The sequence below is a fragment of the Callospermophilus lateralis genome (assembly GCF_048772815.1).
Source record: "Callospermophilus lateralis isolate mCalLat2 chromosome Y unlocalized genomic scaffold, mCalLat2.hap1 SUPER_Y_unloc_1, whole genome shotgun sequence".
Lineage (NCBI taxonomy): Eukaryota > Metazoa > Chordata > Mammalia > Rodentia > Sciuridae > Callospermophilus > Callospermophilus lateralis.
The window spans coordinates 415,204-437,509 of record NW_027510163.1 but is presented as its reverse complement, the minus strand read 5'-3'; the positions used below and the strand labels follow the sequence as shown (position 1 = coordinate 437,509).

Here is a 22,306-nt window from a genome sequence, read left to right as displayed (position 1 = left end):
GCCTTATGCATTTAAGCAGTGTGGCAAAGCATTTACTAGGTCTAGTAGCCTTCAAATACATAGAAGAATACATACTGGGGAGAAACCCTATGAATGTAAGCAGTGTGGAAAAACCTTCGCTCGATTCTCTAACCTTTACTCACATAAAACAGTTTATACTGGGGAGAAGCCTTATGCATGTAAGCAGTGTGGCAAAGCCTTCGCTCGTTCCTCTGACCTTCAGTTACATAAAATAATTCATACTGGAGAGAAGCCTTATGCATGTAAGCAGTGTGACAAAGCCTTTGCTACATCAAGTAGTCTTCACATACATAGAAGAACACATACTGGGGAGAAGCCCTATGAATGTAAGCAGTGTCTCAATTTCTTTGCTAGTTCCAGTTACCATCCCAAACTTGAAAAAACTTATACTGAAGAAAATCCCTATGAGTGTGAGCAGTGTGGCAAAGCCTTTACTAGTTCCAGTGACCTTCAAAGACATGGGAGAACACATATTGGAGAGAAGCTCTATGGTTGTAAACAATGTGGAAAAGCCTTTGTTACATCTGCTCAGCTTCACTTACATGAAGGATCCCATACAAAGAAATCATACTCATGAAAACAATTGGAAAAGTCTTATGTTAATAATGTTTCCCTCTTTAATGTGTAGTAAGTTTTCTGTAGAAAAATTCTTTGAATGTGAAATGTGGTAAATCAATATTTCTTGTCACATTCAAAGAGAAGAAAGTGCTCACATGTCCAAATCTCTCTCTCTCTCTCTCTCTCTCTCTCTCTCTCTCTCTCTCTCTCTCCCTACTTACCTACCTACCTATAAATAGTACTGGGTATTTAGTTTGGGAGTCATCTATCACTGAGCCACAACCTTTTTCCTTTTTATTTTGAGACAGGGACTTGCAGAGTTCCTTAGGGCCTTGCTTAGGTGCTGAGTTTGGCTTCACATTTGTGATCCTTCTGCCTCAGACCCCGAGTCTCCGAGATTAAAGGCAAACACTATTAGATCCAACTGAATAAAGCTTTCAATGTGAAGAATTTGGAAAATCATTCCATTTTTTCCTGTTGCCTTCAAAGTCATTTCACTCACACTGGAAAACAATCCCTCAGAATGAGGAAGATTGGGACATTCTGTCAGCTTCCCATCCCAGCCCTGCTTTCCTTCTCATATATGACAATACAGAGGGAAGCCCTGAGAATGTGATTAATGCGAAAAGTCTTCTAATTTTCCCAGTTTTTTATAAGGTCTGGGAAGGCTCTTCTTGAAAGATTCATGCCAAAATGAATAAATCATATTCAAGTAAGTGTTTCCGTTTTGTTCAGTTGTATGAAAGGACTCATACTGTAGAAAATCCTATGGAAAAGCCATGTGGGGCAGTATTCAGCTTTCCTGGTTTCCTTCAAAGACATAAAGGGTTTCACATCAGGGAAAACCCTTCTGTTCTTTAAAGAATGTGGTAACACTTTCATTTTTCCATGTTCTTTTTGAACATCATGGAAGAACTCACTCTGGAGATAAGCCTTGTATATAAAAATGTGGTGAGACCCTCAATTGTTTCAGATCCATTTAGACTTATATAGACTTGAGAATTTTTTAATTTAATTTTTTTTACTTTTTTTTTTTTTTGGTACCATGGATTCAACCCAGAGACACTTAACCACTGAGCCACATCCTAGTTCTTTTTAATTTTTTTTTTCAAATATTTAGACATGGTCTCACTGAATTGCTTAAGTCCTCACTATGTTGCTGAGGTTGACTTTGAACTTGTGATCCCCTGCCTCAGCCTGCTTTTCCAGTGGAATTACAGTCATGCAACCCCTTCAGCAAGAATCCTCTTTTTCTGAGAAAACCAGTGTAGGTGTGTAAAAAGGGTGTGTGCCTTCATTTCTTTCTATTCAGAGGCAAGGAGAATTCACCCTGGAGTGGATGTAGGAATTGTGTCAGCATGAAGATGTGAAAGCAACATGTTTCTCCCAGTTAAATATCTCTTCTTGTTAGATTTAATTTTTCTCTATATATTTTTTGCATCTTAGTCAACTCCCCCATATGATGACATAATCTTATATTTACTGTGTATGTGTGTGCAAAATCTAGTGTGTAGTATGATTTTGTACATAGAAGTATGCTATACAATAGTACACAAGATTTGTAGTTAAAATATATTAACCTGTATTTGCAGCATTTTAATTCTTTTTTAGAGTTTTCATCTCCTTCCCTTGAGTCTATTTTTCTCTCATATTGCCCACTTTTATGACTTTCATATATGTTGTGACAAAATAAAAATTGTGAGAGGTTTTAAATATAATTACCAGGGTCATAGAAGAGAAAATAAACATTACTATTGTAATTATCATCATAATCCTCATCACCACCACCATCGACGTATCTAAAATGCATAAGCCCTGATCCCATTCCTACCCTTTTTATTTATTTATTAAGTTTTTGTTGAAGTGCTTTTTAAATTCTTCCCAAGGGCCTCAGTATGTTGATGAGGCTGGGTTTGAACTTGTGATTCTCATTCTATAGCCACTGGGATTACAGATGTGCTATCATGCCTGGCTCCTGAATGTTTCTTGAAACTTTGATGTAAATCAATATGTGCCTTCTTTCTGAGAGTTTCCAAGTCCTAATTGATTCAGGGGCGAGAATTACTTTTTAATGTGCTTATGTGTACTAATGCCCTTCAAGCTCTAAGATTCTAGAATGATTCTGAGCATCACAAGGACATTAATTCACACCTTATACTTCAAATTTTTGTATTTCCAGTTGGAGTAAACTGAAGTCCACTTGAAAAAAAATTTTATTTTAGATAATTTCTGTTGAAAACAGGGTGGGAGAACTGCTTTAGTATTTAAGGAATCAAACTATTCATTTCTGTTAAGATCTTATGATAAAATAAAATGTAAGTAATCACTGAGAATTACAGATTTTTTTTAACAAACAATTTTATTGTTCCCTGTGCAATAGACACCAGCTGTGCAACTTTGCAGAGTCACAGAGACTATGGAAGGTGGACTGGTGCTCATGTGAGTGTTCTCTAGAGCACCAAGTGAAACTACAAAAGCAAACACTTGAAAGGGGGGAATTGTACCACCCACACATGCACACTCACACCCCCGTGTACACACATGTACAGGATAAAGTCACCCTTTTCTCTACATGCCCTCCCTCGTGCAGTTCTTTTATCCTCACTGTATCCTGCAACTATTGATTTCTTTGATTTTTTTTTCCACAACGTTGCTGCCTACTACTTTTTCTCAAAAATTAATTATTACTTCATGAGTTCTCAATTTATTCTTTTGTCTTTCTAAAGTTTGGCTTCACATTGTGTATGTGAATTGAGGCCTTTACACTCCCAGCATTTTGTACAGATTGGCTAAATGTCTCTTTTTTCCTCCTTTCCTCCCTTCTTTCCTTCAGATTTTACCCAGGAGTGCTCCACCACTGAGCTTCCCCCTAGCCCTTTTGTTGTTATTTTTTGAAATGGGGTGATGCTGGCCTCAAACTTGTGGTCACTCTGCCTCAGCCTCCTAGCAGCTGGGACCATAGAGATGTGCCCTTTTGTGACCTGCAACTGGCCTCTTCCTTTTCCTTGGTGCCTTATTGGCCCGTTAATGACTCTGGGACTACCACTCTGTCACTCGTGTTTGTTCTAAGTCTTATGTGTTGTGTTGTATGTAGGCACATTAAAGTTGTAATTTGTATGTATTGTTTGGAGAGGCACCTTCTCACAATATACTTTGCCCTGTACTTAATTGAGTGGCTTTCTATTTCTTCTCTTTCCCTGGTGTCAGAAACCCAATCTTGCCTTGTGCCTGCTAGACAGGCACTCTAGCACTGAGCCCTCCCCTATCTCAGGTGTTGAGTTTGCTGCTGCTATGTGTGTGGACCCCACTGATGACCACGTTGGTGGAAGCAGCTCTACAGGTTTTCCCCCATGTTTTCACCTGGTCCCTTTCTTCTTAAACATCTTTAACAGCAGGGAATTTTAAACACTGACATCCAACTTAGCTTTTCTAACCCTGATTAATACTTAGGTCGAATATGCCAGAAAACCCAGGCTGGACTTCTCTCTGTGTTCAGGGTACCTCAGTTGCCCTGGGAACATCGTGTGATGATTTTCTTCAAACACAGCATGTGATCAAAACTAGGTAAGGAGGGTCCCAGTCAGATGTCCTAATGTATTGATGCCCCCTTCTGCACCTAAGAATCTTAAGTAAGCTCTACCAGCGACCCTCACCATAATTTTCTTTAAAACAAATATCAGGAAAAGGTTTTGGAAAGAAATCAATATGTGTTAGAATGAAGATGTGATGATGTTACTTCTTGTAAAGCTTGGAAGGCCTCTGAATAATCTCAAAAATGATTAAAAATTCATTTTCTGTAAACAACCGAAAAAAATTTTTTATGTAGCCTCCGACAAAAAAAATGTAAATCTCCACCCCCTCCCACTGGCTGTAAAGGTAATGAAATTTCAACATCAAGGTCCAGAAAATTTTATGTGATACCCTTCTGAGCCCTGCAGTCAATGAGTCTGCTCCTGGAATCTACCTTGGGTGTCCAGCCTCATGTGCCCCACATCACTAATGCAGCCTCCACTGGCAAAAGATTTTAGATGGTAGCCAAGAATTTTTCTTTTAACTGTAACAGCAGGGTCTGTGATTAGAACTCAGGAGCACTAGTTTCAAGGTTCCTAGAGACTTTAGAGCTTCCTTACCCAGCAGTCATGACCCAAGTGAAGTCCCCAGTTGTTGTAGCACCCTGGAGCTACTTCATGAAGGCAATACCCCTCTTGACCCTACAGCCAATAAATTTCCAGGAGTCCTGCTTTTCAGTGCTTGCCCTGTGCTGCAGGAAGGGTCCTGCATATTACTATAAACACCAAGATCCCTCTGGTCTTAAGCAGAGGACAAGGTTCTGGCTATCTTCTATACCACCTCACCCCAATGCTCAACTCCATCTTCTACAACCTGAGGAACAAAGAGAGGTTGGGGCCCTGAGCAGATGGAGCCAGAGGGTCTGTTCTGTGTAATGTAAAAAACCAATCTGCCTCTTTCCCCGGGACTTAGCTACAAGTCCTTTCAACAATGCATAGTAACTGATAATATTACTTCCCACCAAGAGTGTAAAGACTAAAAACAATCTAGAATATAAATACACTTTTCAGGTCTGTACAAAATTGTCTTATAAACATGTGTAATTTGAAATAAGACTTTAATTGTGTATTGTCCACTTAATATAAATATGTGTATTTTCTGTTAATGAAGTATCAATGAGAAGATTTTTTTTCTTGTTCTTGCTGAAACAAGATTGGAAATTGTCTACCTGGATTGGCATTCAGCATAACAATTTCAGTATATTCAATTTATCTTCTAATATTGTTAATTTATTATTTATGTACATCCAAAACAGGAAAAACAATTTTGTTGAGTAATGGATCTAATCAAAAAGAGTAAGTTTTATATTGTCTTCCCCTCATTGTATACATTTAACCATTATTAATTGTCTTTCAATTTATAGAAATCATTACCGAATTCAGCAGAGAACTCATTAGAAATATTGAACTCTTCATTTTTGATGTCACATGTCAAACTAATGCTTTTTTAGTAAGGGAATGAACATCAATGAGGACTCAGAGGTGCCAGCAGAGGTCAAGGGTGAGGGCAGGTGAGATATAATATGGACAGCCCAGGGTACAGTCTGATGAGCCGCATTAGGTACATGGAGGGCCTTCTATCATCCTTCTCATGCTCAGAACACAATCCAATTACATTCCACATAGCCACTGCTCCTTGCACATCCACACTGTATGTCAAATGACACTTTAAGTTCTACCTGCCACATCTCATACATTTACTGAAATGAGTGATGGAAAGTGAGCACTTAGACACAAAGACTTACAGTCATATTTAGCTCATATTACAAGATGATCTTAAAAATATTTAGTTTGAGAAAAAATAGATTATTTTACTAAGGTTTTCTAGAGTATTTCTAACTGGAAAACGTTTGGTATAAGTTTCTGATGAATCATTGAAAAATAAGAATTTTATTATACAAAATTCACAATTCTCCAAAAGTTGTTTATATTCTAATAATATGTAATTCTTGCTATAAATGGAATTCATATCATCCAGGTTTTTAAACTTCAAAAAGAAGAAACACACACAAATGCGCGCGCACACACACACACATTGATCTTTGGCAGTATTGAGTATCCAAACCAGAGAGGTCACCTATGAGGCAAGTTTCCCACCACTAAGATATACACTTGGACATAAATTTAAATACAAACTCTTGTTGAGGAACAAGAGAGTAAACCAGCTTCTCACAAGTCTGTTCTCTCCTCTTGCACTGTGTTACACCCAAGGGAGGGTCTTCCCAAATAAAAACAGCTAATGGCTCACATTTACCAGCAAGGCCTTTAAGGATTTCTGTGCAGAGTGAAATATTAAACATACCACTGGCATTCCTTATGCCCTCTGTGGCAAGTTAAAAGAGCCCACAAGGAGCTAAAGGCTGCCATTTGAGAACAAAAGCGGTGATACAGCACCTTCTCATCATCTCCCTATGGTATTCTTAAGACTATCATTTTTACTCTGAATTTCTTAACAGTTCCTAAAGATGATGACTGCACACCTAGCTTCAAACATTGGCCCATTGATTGGGCCTTCTCATTAACACTTAGTACAATATAAAGACCACTTTACCAATCAGTGGTAGGAGCCTTCACCACTCATGGTGAAGTTAGCTAGGGGATTTGCTTGTGTCTTCCCAGAAAAAATCCAAAGCTCATCTGGATCCAAGCCTGACATGTCTGACCCTGGATGCCTACCTGACATGATGGCCTGCTGCACAATACAAGAAGAGAGGAAGCAAAACTGCAAGAGGGCATGAGGACCCCAAAGAGAGACATGTCACAGTATCACATGGAGGGATGTAAAAGGGCAAATTCAACAGTCCAAAAATATTGGAGAATAGCCAGGGTCGCGGTTCTATTTCTCCTGGGCAAGGCTTTTTTCTACTTTTATGCACAGCACTAACCATCCACAGTGCCATGGCCCAGGTAAATTGGGCCCGGTCACTAGACCACCCCTTTTTGCTGTGGCTAATTGGGAAGGGGCTAAGATCTTTTTCTAATAACTCCAACCTCATTGACCCTGAGTTAACCATCCAGGAGGTGACTGTAACCTGGAATGCCAGCATTTCCAAACCTACTCTGCCCATTTGTATCTATGTAGCAGACAAAGAAACCTATAATCCAATCAGAAGGGCTAAATCATCACAGTGAGGAAATATTCAAACCCACAATCTACAATCAGAAAAAAAGTGAAAATGAAAGAGAAATTGATACCGGAGATTGAACACTGAACAATAATATTAGTAGAAAACAGAGGAAATAAATTATTAATGGAATCAGTTGAAAATGTTTACCATCTGAATGTCAGGTATTACAACATTAAAGGAGTTCTGAGACCATGGCAAGGTTGTCAAAATATTTTCCTATTCATAATATCCAAGGAATGAAAATATGTTCATGAGATTGTCAAGAGGCTACAGGACCAGAGGTACTGTGCCTTTCGGTTTCTCACTATTGGAAGGAACAGGGCATTTTCAAAATAGAATTTTGGAGCTTACCTGAATGTCATTTACACAGAGCCTAAAATAAATATCATATATATATATATATATATAAATTTACTTTTTAGTTTTCAGCGGATACAACATCTTTGTATGTGGTGCTGAGGATCGAACCCGGGCCGCACGCATGCCAGGTGAGCGCGCTACCACTTAAGCCACATCCCCAGCCCTAAAATAAATATCTTTAAAGTTTCCAAGCTGGGCTGGGGATGTGGCTCAAGTGGTAGTACGCTCGCCTGGCATGTGTGCGACCGGGGTTCAATCCTCAGCACCACATACAAACAAAGATGTTGTGTCTGCCAAGAACTGAAAAATAAATATTAAAAATCTCTCTCCCTCTCTCTCTCTCTCTCTCTCTCTCTCTCTCTCTCTCTCTCTCGTTAAAAAAATAATAAAGTCTCCAAGTTTACATTCCTAGGACTTTTTTAAAATTATTTTTTCATTCTGCTTTTTTATATATGACAGCAGAATGTATTTCAGTTCCTAGTACACATAGAGCACAATATTTCATGACTCTGGTTGTACATAAAGTAGTGTCACACCATTTGTGTCTTTATACATGTCCTTAAAATAGTGATGCCCATCTCATTTCACCATCTTTCTTACCCCCATACCCGCCCTCCCATTTCATGTATCCCCTTTACCCTATCAAAAGTTCTGCCATTCCTCCCATGCTCTCCCCCAGCTCCATTATAAATCAGCATCCTCATATAAGAAAAAAACATCTGGAATTTGTTTTTTGGGGGAAATTGGCTTACTTCATTTAGCATAATATTCTCCATCTGCATCCATCTATCTGCAAATGCCCTAATTTTATTCTCTTTTTATGCTGAATAATATTCCATTGTGCATATATACCACAGTTTATTAATCCATTGATCAATTAAAGAGCATCTAGGCTGGTTTCACAAATTAGTTATTATTAATTTTGCTGCTAACAATATTTATATGGCTGAGTCACTCTAATATAATGTTTTAAATTCCTTGGTGTAGAAACCCAGGAATGGGGTATCTGGGTCAAATGGTGGTTCCATTCCCAGTTTCCAAGGAATCTCCATAGAGTTATCCATATTGGTTGCACCAACCTTCTCTCCCTCCAGCAATGTATGAGTGTCCCGTTTTCCCCAAATCCTTGCCAACACATAATGTTTTGTGTTCTTAAAAGCTGCCATTCTGACTGGAGTGAAATAAGATTTTAAAGTAATTTTTATTTCTAAGAATCTTTTTAAACTAAGCTGTGTTTCTCTAAAAAGAAAATAGTTTTGGAAGAAGATGTGAGCTAAAGGAACTCGGGGTCAACCAGTAGCTGGGCAGGGCTGGGAGCTGATGGGCTACACCTGTGGTGTAGAGGTCACCAGGGCAGAGCAGGCTGAGCAGACAGTCGTCAGTCCTGGTTCAGGTACATCTTGATGGGCGGCTTTTCCTTTCTGAGGTGTAAATAGTCAGGCAGTAGCTGCTCTCTGGATGTTACACTCTCAGGTCTCATTGTAGTGAAATGTGTCTGTACGGGATCTAATTGGAGGCAACCATCTCTCTGCTCTGGAGAGGACAGAACAGCTTATTTCCCACCCACACATAGGCCACAGCCCCTGGTGCTGTTCACCTCCTGACCAGGCTGATTCCTGCTGTTGTCCTCAATCATCTCTCTGTGATCCTTGTCCCTCCACAGGCACAACCCTGTGGAACTGGCAATTCCTAACCCTGATCTTCCAGCCAGAGGGCTCCTGAGCCTGCCAAGGGGGAGGGGTCTGCTGTGGTTTGGGATCGAGTGGTCCAGCTTGACCTGCCTTTGCTCTTTGTCCTCTGAAGAGACCCCTGGGAGACACTTGTCCTTACAACCAACTCAGGACCCTGGTTCCACAAGGTGATGGGCAGAGGCCAGCAGGCCATGGAGGAGTATCAGTGGTTGCTGAGCCCCTTCCCCAGCAGCTGGGCATCCTGCACAACCTCTGGAGGACATGACTACAGCCTTGCCATGGCCCTTTCCCCCTGTGCTGGTGTGACACAGAAGACCAAGGGTAGTGACCTTCTGTGTGGAAAGAGCTGGAGCCTGGTCCAAACAGCTCCTCACTCTGTCCTCAGGCATTCTTTGCATGATGACCAGTGAATCCCCACATCAGCACTTAAAGTCACAATGCACAAACCACACTGAATGAAATGCACCCTCAGGGGCCACTCTGAGCACCCAGCAAAGAGACCAGAACTTCCTGCAATTAGAGGCTGAGACAGAAGACTCTGATCAAGCCTGGAGGAGACCACTCTGCAAACAGATGGAGCTTCCAAATTGCACAGACTTGAAAATGTAGAAGAGGAAAGCCCCACAGGACAAATCTGATGCTTTTAAGACATGGCAGGTGACAAGGCATTAAATCTCTCTTTATGGCTTTCAGAAGCAACAAAGGCTCCACCCTCAGGACCCCATCCCTTCCCCAAAGCCCTTAATTCTTAACACCATCACCTTTGGGGTAAAGATTTCCATATAAGAATTTGGGGGGGACTCCCATACTCAGGTCATTGCAATGGTCAGAGGGCTGGTGTGTCACTGTATTAGTCTTCCTAGGCTGCTGTAACAAAACAGCCAGCCTGGGGGCTTGTAGGCCACAGACCCTGACTACTCATCAATGACTTCATGTCAATCACCACCTGTAGCCATCTCCACTTTTGCCTGATGGCCATATCCAACTCCAATCCAGTGGATCTTGGGATAAGGAAAGAATGGCAGCTGTCAACACTAGGAGCCCTACTTCCTTACCAAATACCATGCTTTGTGGAACAGAAAGCCCACATATTGGGCCACCTCTGTCTCCTGTCACCCGCCCACCTCATCACCTCTGACATCATCAGCATCCTCTGGGCTGGGTCATCCCCTCCAGGCCCAACCACACCCTTGACACTTGTTGACATTTTAGGCCAAGTCCCCACAGAGGCTCCAAGTTCTTACCCCATAAGTGTTAAGCTATCAATTATGCAAATATATCAACAAAATTGTATTATTATTATTAGTAGTATTAGTAGTAGTAGTAGTAGTAGTAGTACTATTAATAGTATTCGTACCAGGGATTGAACCCAGGGTGCTTTAGCACTGAGTTGCATACCCATTTTTATATTTTAGTTTAAGACAAACTCTAAGTTGTTTAGGGCCTTGATAATTTGCTGAGGCTGACCCCCAAGATGCAATCCTCTTTCCTCAGCCTCCCAAGTCACTAGAATTATCACTGTGCACCATTACACTTGAGTTCTACATGATTTTTGACATTGTGCATTAAAATACACTGGAAATCATAATGTAGAACTTATGTTTTATTACATTATGATTTAAACTGTTATTATATAACAATATTCTCTGTTATGTGCTGTTTTGAACTTTCTCAACTTCCCCTATCCAAGCAACCTCCCTCAAAAACCTCTCCACAGGGAAGCAGCTCCCTCTGACCCTAGAGCATTTGTAACTCACGATCATGGTCAGTATATTTGATAGGCTACCTAGCAGCACACAACATACTTACTTTCTGAGATTCTAAGACATCTTTGCTCCGAGGACCCAGGGTCTCCTCAAAAAACATAGTCTTGTCTGCCCCGGTGGTGCACGCCTGTAATCCCAGTTGCTTGGGAAGCTGTGGCACGCAGATTGCAATTTGGAGGCCAGGCCCAGCAACTTAGTGAGGCTCTGAGCAACTCAGCAAAACCTTATGAAAGACATTAAAAAGGCTGGGCATGTGGCTTAGTGGTTAAGTGTACTGAGTTGAGGGGCTGGGGATGTGGCTTAATCAGTGGCATGCTCGCCTGGTATGCGTGCGGCCTGGTTCAATCCTCACCACCACAAACAAACAAAGATATTGTGTCCATCGAGAACTAAAATAAATATATAAATATTAAAAATAAATTTTAAAAAAGTGTACCGAGTTGAATCTCCAGTACCAAAAAACACAAATAAAATAAAATAAAATAAAAATGAAGAGGAAACAAACATACAATGCACTGGGCTGTTAATCCCAGATGTTCGCAGGTGAGATTTGGCAAATGCATTCCTCATGTACAGTATTTGGGGTTTCTGGATGTAACCCTATGTATAAGTCCGGGCACCTATGGAAACGCAAATATTCAAATTTCCAAATTAAAAACAAAAACCTTTTCTCCACCTCCAGCACCCTCAGGGGATTCCAGCTCTGAGTTGAGGGGGCTGAGCCTCCTGCTTATATTTTCAATCACACCCACTCCCCAATGATTTAGGGGAGCCTGGCAATATGGGAAACTCTAGTGTTCTATGGTAAAAATACAGAACTGATTTGGAATAGTGAAAACAGATTATCTGTTGCAGCAAAAGAACCAGGGTCCTGCCGAGAGCACCATCACACAGATCCTCAGTAAGAAGACACTTGGCCTCGGGTCCCCTTGGCTTAGTATGCAGATACCCCAGGCCCTGAGTGCAACCATGGAGCCTGGAGTCCAGCACCCTAGAGATTCCAAAAGCGGAGCCTGGTGGAGCTGAACACTCACTGATTCTCTGAGGCGGGTTATGCTGTCCCAAGACTTTTGGTGGTGAGAAACTGATGTGACTCCATTTTTAAAAAACCAGCCTCTACCTCAGAGCAGGACCTGTCCAAGGGAGGGGTGACTCTTGATCTTGGAAAACCCACAGAGCATTCCTAGGCAGTGTCTTTCTAATTTGCCTGAGGTCCCATTATATATATAAATAATAAACCCAGTGGGGCTTCACCGGGACCTCTGAGCTACATCCCCACCCTTTTCATTTTATTTTAAGAGAGGGTCTCTCGGGGCTGGGGTTGTACCTCAGTGGTAGAATGCCTGCCTCACACACATGAGGCACTGGGTTCGATCCTCAGCACCACATAAAAAGAAATAAATAAAGATTGTATAATCTACAACTTAAAAAAATTAAAAAAAACAAAGAGAGGGTCTCACTGTTTGTAGATACTGACCTGACCTTGGGCTCCACTCTCAACCTCCCTGAGAAGCTGTGCTTTGGGTTTTTTGTGTTTTGTTTTGTTTTGTTTTTTTGTTTGTTTGTTTGTTTTTTAAAGAAGGAGAGAGACAGAGAATTTTTTAATATTTATTTTTTAGTATTTGGCGGACACAACATCTTTGTTTGTATGTGGTGCTGAGGATCCAACCCTGGCCGCATACCCGGGCGACCGCCCTACCGCTTGAGTCACATCCCCAGCCCACTGTGCTTTGTTTTTGTGTTGAGGTTAAACCCAGGCCCTCGCCATGCTCAGAAAGCACTCTAGGGCTGAAGCCTAGCTCAGCCCCAGGTGTCACCTCTGTACCAGAGGCTAAGCCAAGGCTTCCCACGTGGATTAGTTCCCAGCACAGCTGAAAAGCTCTTGGGGGAAAAAGGCTAGGGCCAAGAATCTGTCACTCTACCCAGTTTCAGCCAGTGATTGGATGGTGTTAGCTGTCAATCACGATGCAGAGGCGGGCCTGGAGGCCATCCATCCCGGATGCTGGGGGAACTGTCCAATCAGTGTGCAGAGGGAGAGGAAAAGCGGGCTTCCGCAATCTCCGGCGTTTTTTCCTCAGCAACTCTGCTCCTCACCGAGAGTTCTCTGCTCCAGGACTCAGGTGACTTTGCGCAGCCTGTGTTCCCCCCCCCCCCCCCCCGGAGGTTCCTTGAGAGGACGCCGGGTCACCACAGAAGTCAAAAATGGTCAGTTTGCGACCAGGGCTGAAGGTACGCGTCACCACCTGCCTTGGGGCCCTGTGCCCTGGTGAGCTGGGGAGCTGAGCGGAGTCGTGGCCCTGTCCCTTGGCCTCGTGGGGTGACCTGGGTTTTGGGTTTTTGAGGTGAGGTGCTGAGCGTGGCAGAGTCCCCGCTGGAGGGTGGCCCTGGGCCTTGTCCCCTGGTTCCCTGGGTTTGGAAGGGCGGCTCAGGTCCCTGGTGTCCCCTTTGCTCCCTACTGGTGGCCCGACCCACTCTTCCCAACGTGGAGGAAGCAGGGCCACAATGCACCTTCCTCCTCCCAGGGGAGCTCCTCCAGAGGCTGCTGTAGGTCCTCCAAATTGCAGGCGCCTCCTGCCTTCTAAAACCCACCTTCCCCCCACCTCACAGCTCAGCCAGACGTTCGTTCTTCCCACTCGGTTCAAATGGACAACGTCCGCTAATTTTCATTATCACTTAGTGAAATATTGGAAAGAATCTCCCTCCGTCCCTCCGTCCCTCCGTCCCTCCGTCCCTCCGTCCCTCCGTCCCTCCGTCCCTCCGTCCCTCCGTCCCTCCGTCCCTCCGTCCCTCCCTCCTTCCTCCCTCCCTCCTTCCTCCCTCCCTCCCTCCCTCCTCCCTCCCTCCCTCCTCCCTCCCTCCCCCTCCCTCCTCCCTCCCTCCTCCCTCCCTCCCCCCTCCCTCCTCCCTCCCTCCCCCCCTCCCTCCTCCCTCCCTCCCCCCTCCCTCCCTCCTCCCTCCCTCCTCCCTCCTCCCTCCCTCCCTCCCTCCCTCCCTCCCTCCCTCCCTCCCTCCCTCCTTCCTCCCTCCCTCCCTCCTTCCTCCCTCCCTTCCTCCCTCCCTCCCTCCTCCCTCCCTCCCTCCTTCCCTCCTTCCCTCCTTCCCTCCTTCCTTCCTCCTCCCTCCCTCCCTCCCTCCTTCCTCCCTCCCTCCTTCCTCCCTCCCTCCCTCCCTCCCTCCCTCCCTCCCTCCCTCCTTCCTTCCTTCCTCCTCCCTCCCTCCCTCCCTCCTTCCTCCCTCCCTCCCTCCCTCCTCCCTCCCTCCCCCCTCCCTCCCTCCTTCCTCCCTCCCTCCCTCCTCCCTCCCTTCCTCCTTCCCTCCTTCCTTCCTCCTCCCTCCCTCCCTCCCTCCCTCCCTCCTTTCCTCCCTCCCTCCCTTCCTTCTTTTCTCCCTCCCTCCCTTCCTTCTTTTCTCCCTCCCTCCCTCCCTTTCTCCTTTCCTCCCCCCCTCCCTTCCTCCTTTCCTCCCTCCCTCCCTTCCTTCCTCCTTTCCTCCCTCCCTCCCTCCCTCCCTCCCTCCCTCCCTACCTCCTTTCCTCCCTCCCTCCCTCCCTTCCTCCTTTTCTCCCTCCCTCCCCAGCCATAACTTGTGATCCTCCTGCTTCAGCCTCCCACATATCTGGAATGACAGGTCTGTGCCACTGTCCCTGGCAAGTAGAACACTTTTGAAAGCATTTGTTTTCTATTTGTGAATATTATACCTGAGGGGAAAGAATAATCACTTAACACTTCCTTCTGTTTGGTCCAAATAACTGCCTTAAAGGGAATAAGGAGGTTGTTTATAGATCCAAAGGATATGGAATCCTGGGCTTCATCAATAGAGCATAATGCTCCCTTTGCTGATAGTCCATGATGTAGAGTCACCCCAGTCGTGTAGTCACATAAACACACCAGGTAATAATGATGTAGGGAGGAAGGAGAAAAGGCACTGAAGATAGCCAGAAACAGTTTTATCTGGCTGCAGCCAGTCTTGGCATTGATTTTGCTGTAATCAATCAATCAATCCCCTGAACCCTGAGTTCAGGTGGTTTTAGAATTTTATACCAAGCATGTAAGGGAAGGGGCTCAGAAGTTTACATTGTAATACCGAGACCCTCAAATAACTCTCAGACCACACAGTCTCATTCCAGTTAAGCCTTTATTGCTAGCTGGGGGCAGACACTCTGCTCTCAAAAGAATGAGATGGTCAGACTGATGCCCCTGCCTTCAGTTGGCTCCATATTTAAGCAAAAAATCCCACAAAAGGGACGTTTGGGGGTTCAGGCAATGCAAGCAAGCCTGAAAGTTGTGGTCAGTTAATCTCCACTTGGCAACATAGGTCACTCTGTGTTCTTGGGAGATTTTCATGAACAAAAGAATACAAACTGCCCCAGTTATGTCCTTTTTGAGTGTCATTGCTGATTTCACAAAATGGAGCTACATAGTCAAGTTGTGACATCACACACATAAAAGCAGCTTTTTCTTTCACTGTTCTGGCCAACTTAACCCTTCAAGGACAGCACCTGAGAAGGGGAGAGCTTCTTCTCCCCTTTCTTTCTTCCCCCACCAGCTGTTACCATGGAGCCCAGTTGGTAACTTCTCTGTGAAATCCAGCTCAAGGCCAGAGGCCTTGTTTGCACAATTCTACAAACTACTATACTGGATACAAGTGTGTAAAACTAGTAAGGGGAGTTTGAGTCCAGCACTTGGAGTGCTAATTTATCCCAGACTAGAGCTCTGCCAAGTAAAACAGGGCAACACAAAAATAGGAAGTTATCTACACTGAACTTTTTTGTGGAGACTCTTCTGTTGACAGTTATAAAATTAGCCATGGTGAAGATTTCTGGAGAAACCCAGTTAACATTTTCTGTGAAAAAAAGGGGATGCCACTACAATAATGTCTGATTCATTTACTGTCCTTCATCCCCAGCTGTTTTCAATATGATTTTCAGAAAGAATCTGGCTATGTTGCCCAGACTGGCCTGAAAGTTGTGCTCCTCCTGCCTCAGCTTCCCAAGGGATTAAAAGCATTGACAACCCCAGCTACAGAAAATAGTTCATTTTAACCCAAATATTAATGACCATACTAAGGAACATGGATTAAAGTTACCCTGAATCGTGTGTGTCCCTCCCTGGAAGAGATTACATCATTTCTTTTTTTCTTCTTCTTCTTTATTTTCTTTCTTTCTTTCTTTCTTTCTTTCTTTCTTTCTTTCTTTCTTTCTTTCCTTCTTTCATATACCAGGGAGCAAACCCAGGGCCACTTAAACACTGAGCCACATCCCCAGCCCTTTTTACATTGTATTCTCAGATATGATCTCACTGAGTTCCTTATGGTCTCACTAAGTTGCTGAGGCTGGCTTTGAATTTAGCAATCCTACTTTAGCCTCTCAAACTGCTGTGATTAGAGTTGTGTGCCTCTGTGCCTGGCCTATATGAACTTTTATAAAAGAAACTTGTGTATCACTACATTAACCAATTGCATTGATAGGAACATCAGATTGGTGGGGTACAGAAAAAAAAAGAAAGAAAATTTCTTCTCCATGTCTGTTATTGAATTCTGTGCTTTGGTAGATTTTGGAGACTAGGCATCTGGTAAGGTTAGTGATATATTCTGAGAAGTTTTGAGAATTGTGATATGATACAGAAATCAAGATAATTGGCTATGAAAGGACTTAAGGTAGCCCAAGATAATTTTTGCTCTCCATACAGAACCCTGCCTTTCCACCCTCATGGTGGTCTAGTTAGCCAAGTACTCTGAAGGTTGTTTGATGTAGATTCAACTGTATAGAGAACTTGAGTTCACAGCTGTAAAAATCTTCTGTTTCTCCTTTTATCTTCCTTAGGTGTAGACACCATGTCAGATTTCTTGGGCAGAGGGTCCCATGTCCTCAGTCACTATCCTCTCCTGGAGCTGCCACAAAGTGCCCACAGGTGCCCTGTGCCCTGCAGGGTGAACAGAACTTCAGGCCCTAAGTCAGCTCCTCCTAGAGGACAGCCTGAGGTGTGGGGTGCAGCCTCTCAGGGAAGCAACTGGGAGCTCTGGGCTGAGGAATCTCCTGGAACAGGCCTCATCTAGACAGCTACTTACTTGGGACCTTGTTTTCCCAAAGCTCTGTTATCATTCCTTGGAGACAGGTGGACAGTCAGCCTGTGGATGCTGGTGCTGAGGGGCCAAGTCACCAGTGACTCCTGCCCTTTCAGTCTCTCACAGTGTGAAGCAGTGAAACCTCTCCCAGAGCATAAGGACCACCCACCCCAGTGCAGAGCTGTGCAAACCTGAAAAAGCCTCCTAGAGTGGAGTAATGCTCCAGGTCTCTTGGAGGGTGATCCTGGAGGCTTTCAGTGAGCAAGACCAGGAGGGAGCATGTCCCAGCTGTCAGGGACCTTCCCTGCCCCTTGAGCCTGACACATGTGTGCTCCCTCAGCACCAAAGCTTTCTGTGAGTCACTTGAAATGATGTGCTCACTTATCTGAGGCCCAGGTTTATTTATTCAGAGCCAAATGGGATGGACTATTATTAAAGAGGCTAGAAAGAAGAATGAGCTTAATCTCTACTTAACACATTGTGACAACCTGTGTGAAAGGTTGTCTAAATGTTGTCTATAAAGGAATCTCCTCAGTGACCCCATGCCTAGAGGGTGTGGGTCGGGGCTGGTTCTAGGCATTTTTTTAAGTTGGAACAATAGACTTGCAGAGGAAACAAGACATCAGTAAGTACCATGTTGTCTATATTAACCTTGTAGGTACAGGGAGCCACTGTAGTTGGCAGAATCTCTCTCAAATGCTTAGTTTCATGATTCCTGCAATTTCCTAGGTATCACCTTTCTTTTCTAAAGATAAGAACTATCAGAAGTGCTTATGTTAGCTCTGTACCACACAGGATGTTTCTAGGACATGTAATAGAGGTGAAACCAACAAAGAAGTTAGGAGTGATGTGGGAACCTATCTTACTTCCTGTGAACTCACCAAAGAAAGAGTATAAAACACTCTGATGTTTATCTTCTGAAGAGCCAATTTCTAGTGTTGGAGTGGGTGTAAGAAATTGAGTGCAGGGCTGGGGATGTGGCTCAAGCTGTAGCGCGCTCGCCTGTTATGCGTGCGGCCCGGGTTCAATCCTCAGCACCACATACAAACAAAGATGTTGTGTTCTCCAAAGACTAAAAAAATAAATTAATATTATAAAATCTCTCTCTCTCTCTCTCTCTCTCTCTCTCTCTCTCTCTCACTCTCTCTCTCTCTTTTTCATAGTTCAGGACATCTGTTATTCTAGATTAGTTACTTTAAAAAAAAAAAAAGAAATTGAGTGCAGTAAAGATTTGATGGACCAAATTGTGGAATTAATCGAGAGGCCAGAGAATCATGTGAACATCATTCATGTTGCGTATAGATTTCTCATGCTGTCAATCTCTCCTGGCCTCCACTATACATTTGGTGGGATATTTTAGATCTCAGTGACCTTGGTGGATGTGGCTGTGAACTTCACCCAGGAGGAGTGGGCTTTTCTGGATGCTTCTCAGAAGAACCTTTACAGAGATGTGATGCTGGAAGTCCTCAGAAACCTGGCTTCTATAGGTAATAATGATGTTTTTAAAATTAATCATATAGAGAATTCATGCTTAATTTGGTCATTTATGTAGAAGATGAAAAGGGAATCAGTTGGTGAATTATTGCAGCATAAATGGCACCTACGATTTGGCAAAGCATTTCTAGCTCCTAAATATTTATAAAGATTGTTCTGTTCTCTCATTTTAGGAAACAAGTGGGAAGACAAAACCACTGAAGATCAAATTGAAAACTCTGGGAGTAATGTAAGGTAACTGTACTCACAAGAGGAATTTGTGAGAGAATCTGAAAACTGTTATATAAGTTTTAAAGCGAACCAACTGAAGAAGTATGCATAATTTGAAATGTATTTATTCTTTTAATATTTTTTACCAGAAATATATACTTAGCTGTAACAGGTATTCAGTTTTTTCAAAGTATTTGACCTGCAAAAAGTACTATGAAATTGCATATGTGAATATCACTATTTGGATAATAGCCATAGAGAAGCTGTGTTGCAAAGGATTGTTTCCTTTCAATCTATTTTCAGGCAAGTTGAACAAGTCAGAAAACCTAGCCTTTATGTGATGTTGGCAGTAATGTAAGGACCTATAAATAAATAGAACATTGTGAATGAATCAGGCACCAATTATATGCTGGTCACTTCTTCTTCAAAGAAGTCATATGGTAAATTTCAAAGGCACAAAATAGTGTGGGGAAACCTTCAAATTGATTCCAATTCTTAATTGAACAAAGAAAAATTGTAATAGAGTAAATCCATGTGTGCAAAGACTTCATATGTTCTTTATTCCTTCATAGGCAGATCACATCTCACTCTGGACACAAATACTTCAAGCATGAGGAATGTTCAGAGAAGCCATATGAATTTAAACAATACAGGAAATCTCTGGTTTCTCTCAAAAGTGTTCACACACAAATGTTTTTACAAACTGGAGATGGACCTTATGAAAGTACAGTATGTGGGAAAGTCATCAGTTGTTCCAGTGGCATTCAAAGACACGAAAAAACTCATACTGAGTGGCAACTCAATGAATGTCAACAATGTGGTGAAGCATTTTCTTCTCTCTCAGGTGTTCAAAAAGACATGAGAACACACAGTAGAGGTAAAACTTTGAAGAGTAATGTATTTGGGAAAGCCTTTCATTTTTCTTCTTTAGTTAGAAGACATGAAAGTACTCATTCTGGAGAGAAACTCCGTGAATGTAAACATTGTGTTCAAACCTTCTTTTCACTTGAAAGTCTTCAAACTCACATGATCAGGCACACTGGGCATGCACATTTTAAATGTAAGATATGTGGAAAAGACTTTGCTTACCCCAGTTTATTTAGAATACATCAGAGAACGCATAGTGGAGAGAAGCCCTATGAATGTAAGCAGTGTGACAAAGCCTTTGCTAGATCCAGTGACCTTCAGATTTATGGAAGAATGCATACTGGAGAGAAGGCCTATGAGTGTAAGCAGTGTGGAAAAGCCTTCACTCAGGCTTCTGGCCTTCAGTCACATGAAAAAAATCATACTAGAGAAAAACCCTATGAATGTCATCAGTGTGGCAAAGCCTTTGCTAGATCCAGTGACCTTCACAGACATGAAAAAATACATACTGGAGAGAAGCCCTACGAATGTAAGCAGTGCGGCAAAGCCTTTGCTAGATCCAGTTACCTCCAGATTCATGGAAGAACACATACTAGAGAGAAACCCTATGAATGTAAGCAATGTGGCAAAGCCTTTGCTAGATCCACTGACCTTCAAACACATGGAAGAACACATACTGGAGAAAAGCCCTATGAATGTAAGCAGTGCGGCAAAGCTTTTGCTACATCCACTGTCCTTCACAGACATGAACGAACACATACTGGAGAGAAGCCCTATGAATGTAAGGAGTGTGGCAAAGCCTTTGCTATGTCCACTAACCTTCAGATTCATGCAAGAGTGCATACTGGAGAAAAGCCCTATGAATGTAAGCAGTGCGGCAAAGCTTTTGCTAGATCCACTTTCCTTCACAGACATGAAAGAACACATATTGGAGAGAAACCCTATGAATGTAAGGAGTGTGGCAAAGCCTTTGCTGTGTCCACTAACCTTCAGATTCATGCAAGAGTACATACTGGAGAGAAGCCCTATGATTGTAAGCAGTGTGGAAAAGCCTTTGCTACATCCAGTTACCTTCACTCACATGAAAAAACTCATACTGGAGAGAAGCCCTATGATTGTAAGCAGTGTGGAAAAGCCTTTGCTACATCCAGTTACCTTCACAGACATGGAAGAACACATATTGGAGAGAAGCCCTATGAATGTAAGCAGTGTGGCAAAGCCTTTGCTAGGTCTGCTAACCTTCATAGACATGGAAGGAAACATACTGGAGAGAAGAATGTGGAGGATTGGATATATCCTGTCAGTGTAAGTATGAGTGTATGAGTGTAAGGAGTGTGGAAAAGCCTTCACTCAGTCCTCTGGCCTTCACTCACATAAAAAATTTCATACTGGATAGAAGCCTTATGAGTGTACGCTTTGTGGCAAAGCCTTTGCTAGTTCCAGTGACCTTCAAAGACATGGAAGAACACATATTGGAGAGAAGCTCTATGGTTGTAAATAATGTGTAAAAGCCTTTGTTACATCTTCTCAGCTTCACTTACATGAAGGAAGCCATAGTGGAGAGAAATCATACTCATGAAAACAATTGGCAAAGTCTTCTGTTAATAATGTTTCACTCATTAACATGTAGTAAGTTTTCTGGAGAAAAATTCTCTTGAATGTGAAATGTGGTAAATCAATATTTCTTGTCAAATTCAAAAAGAATAAAGTGCTCACATGTCTGAATCATTCAATCAATAAATGTACCTATCTATCTATTTATCTATTTTTCTGTCTATAAATTGTACTGGGGATTCAGTCTGAGGATCCTCTATCACTGAACCATATCCCTTTTACTTTTTTTTTTAAAGAGAGAGGGGGAGAGAGAGAGAATTTTTTTTTAATATTTATTTTTTAGTTTTTTCGGCGGACACAACATCTTTGTATGTGGCGCTGAGGATCGAACCCGGGCTGCACGCATGCCAGGCGAGCACCCTACTGCTTGAGCCACATCCCCAGCACCCCCTTTTACTTTTTATTTGAGTCAGGGACTTGTGGAGTTCCTTGGTGTCTTCCTAAGTTGCTGAGTCTAGCTTCACATTTGTGATTCTTCTGCCTGAGCTCCCCAAGACTCTGGGATTAAGGGCATACATGACCACATCTAACTGAATAATGCTTTAAATGTAAAAAATTTAGAAAATCATTCCATTTTCCCTGCTGCCTTCATAGCCATTTTACTCACACTGGGACAAAAACCCTCAGAATGTGGAGGATTGGATACATCCTATCAGCTTCCCATCTCAGCCCTGCTTTTCTTCTCATATGAAAATACTCGTGGAGAGAAACCTGAGAATGTGAGAAATGTGGGAAGTCTTCTAATTTTCCCCCATTTTTCTAAGGACTGGGAAGATACTCCTTGAAAGATTCATTTCAAAATGAATAAATTTTATGCAAGTAAGAAATAAAAATGGCTCAGGTGTTCCAAAGACATAAAGAGGATTCACATCTAGGAAAACCCTACTGCTCTTTAAACAATGTGGTAACAGTTTCACCTTTCCAGTTTCTTTTTGAGTATTATGGGAGAACTCACTCTGGAGAAA

General features: G+C 42.7%; 2 protein-coding genes across 2 annotated transcripts in view; both read left to right on the top strand.

The window, feature by feature from the left end:
- LOC143639908 (uncharacterized) overlaps positions 1-9,358 on the top strand; it is a 33,073-nt gene extending 23,715 nt beyond the window's left edge. Inside the window, exons 3-4 of the mRNA XM_077107937.1 lie at positions 49-347; positions 9,300-9,358. Coding sequence (XP_076964052.1) covers positions 49-347; positions 9,300-9,358 — 358 coding nt within the window. The remainder of the gene's footprint in view (positions 1-48; positions 348-9,299) is intronic.
- A 5,913-nt stretch (positions 9,359-15,271) lies between these two features.
- On the top strand, positions 15,272-21,189 carry LOC143639901 (uncharacterized). The gene is made up of 6 exons (XM_077107931.1): positions 15,272-15,298; positions 17,428-17,437; positions 18,524-18,643; positions 18,824-18,884; positions 19,964-21,004; positions 21,045-21,189. Exons 1-6 carry the CDS (start codon positions 15,272-15,274, stop codon positions 21,121-21,123), a joined length of 1,338 nt encoding a protein of 445 aa, XP_076964046.1. The 3' UTR covers positions 21,124-21,189.
- The last annotated feature ends 1,117 nt before the right edge of the window (positions 21,190-22,306 follow it).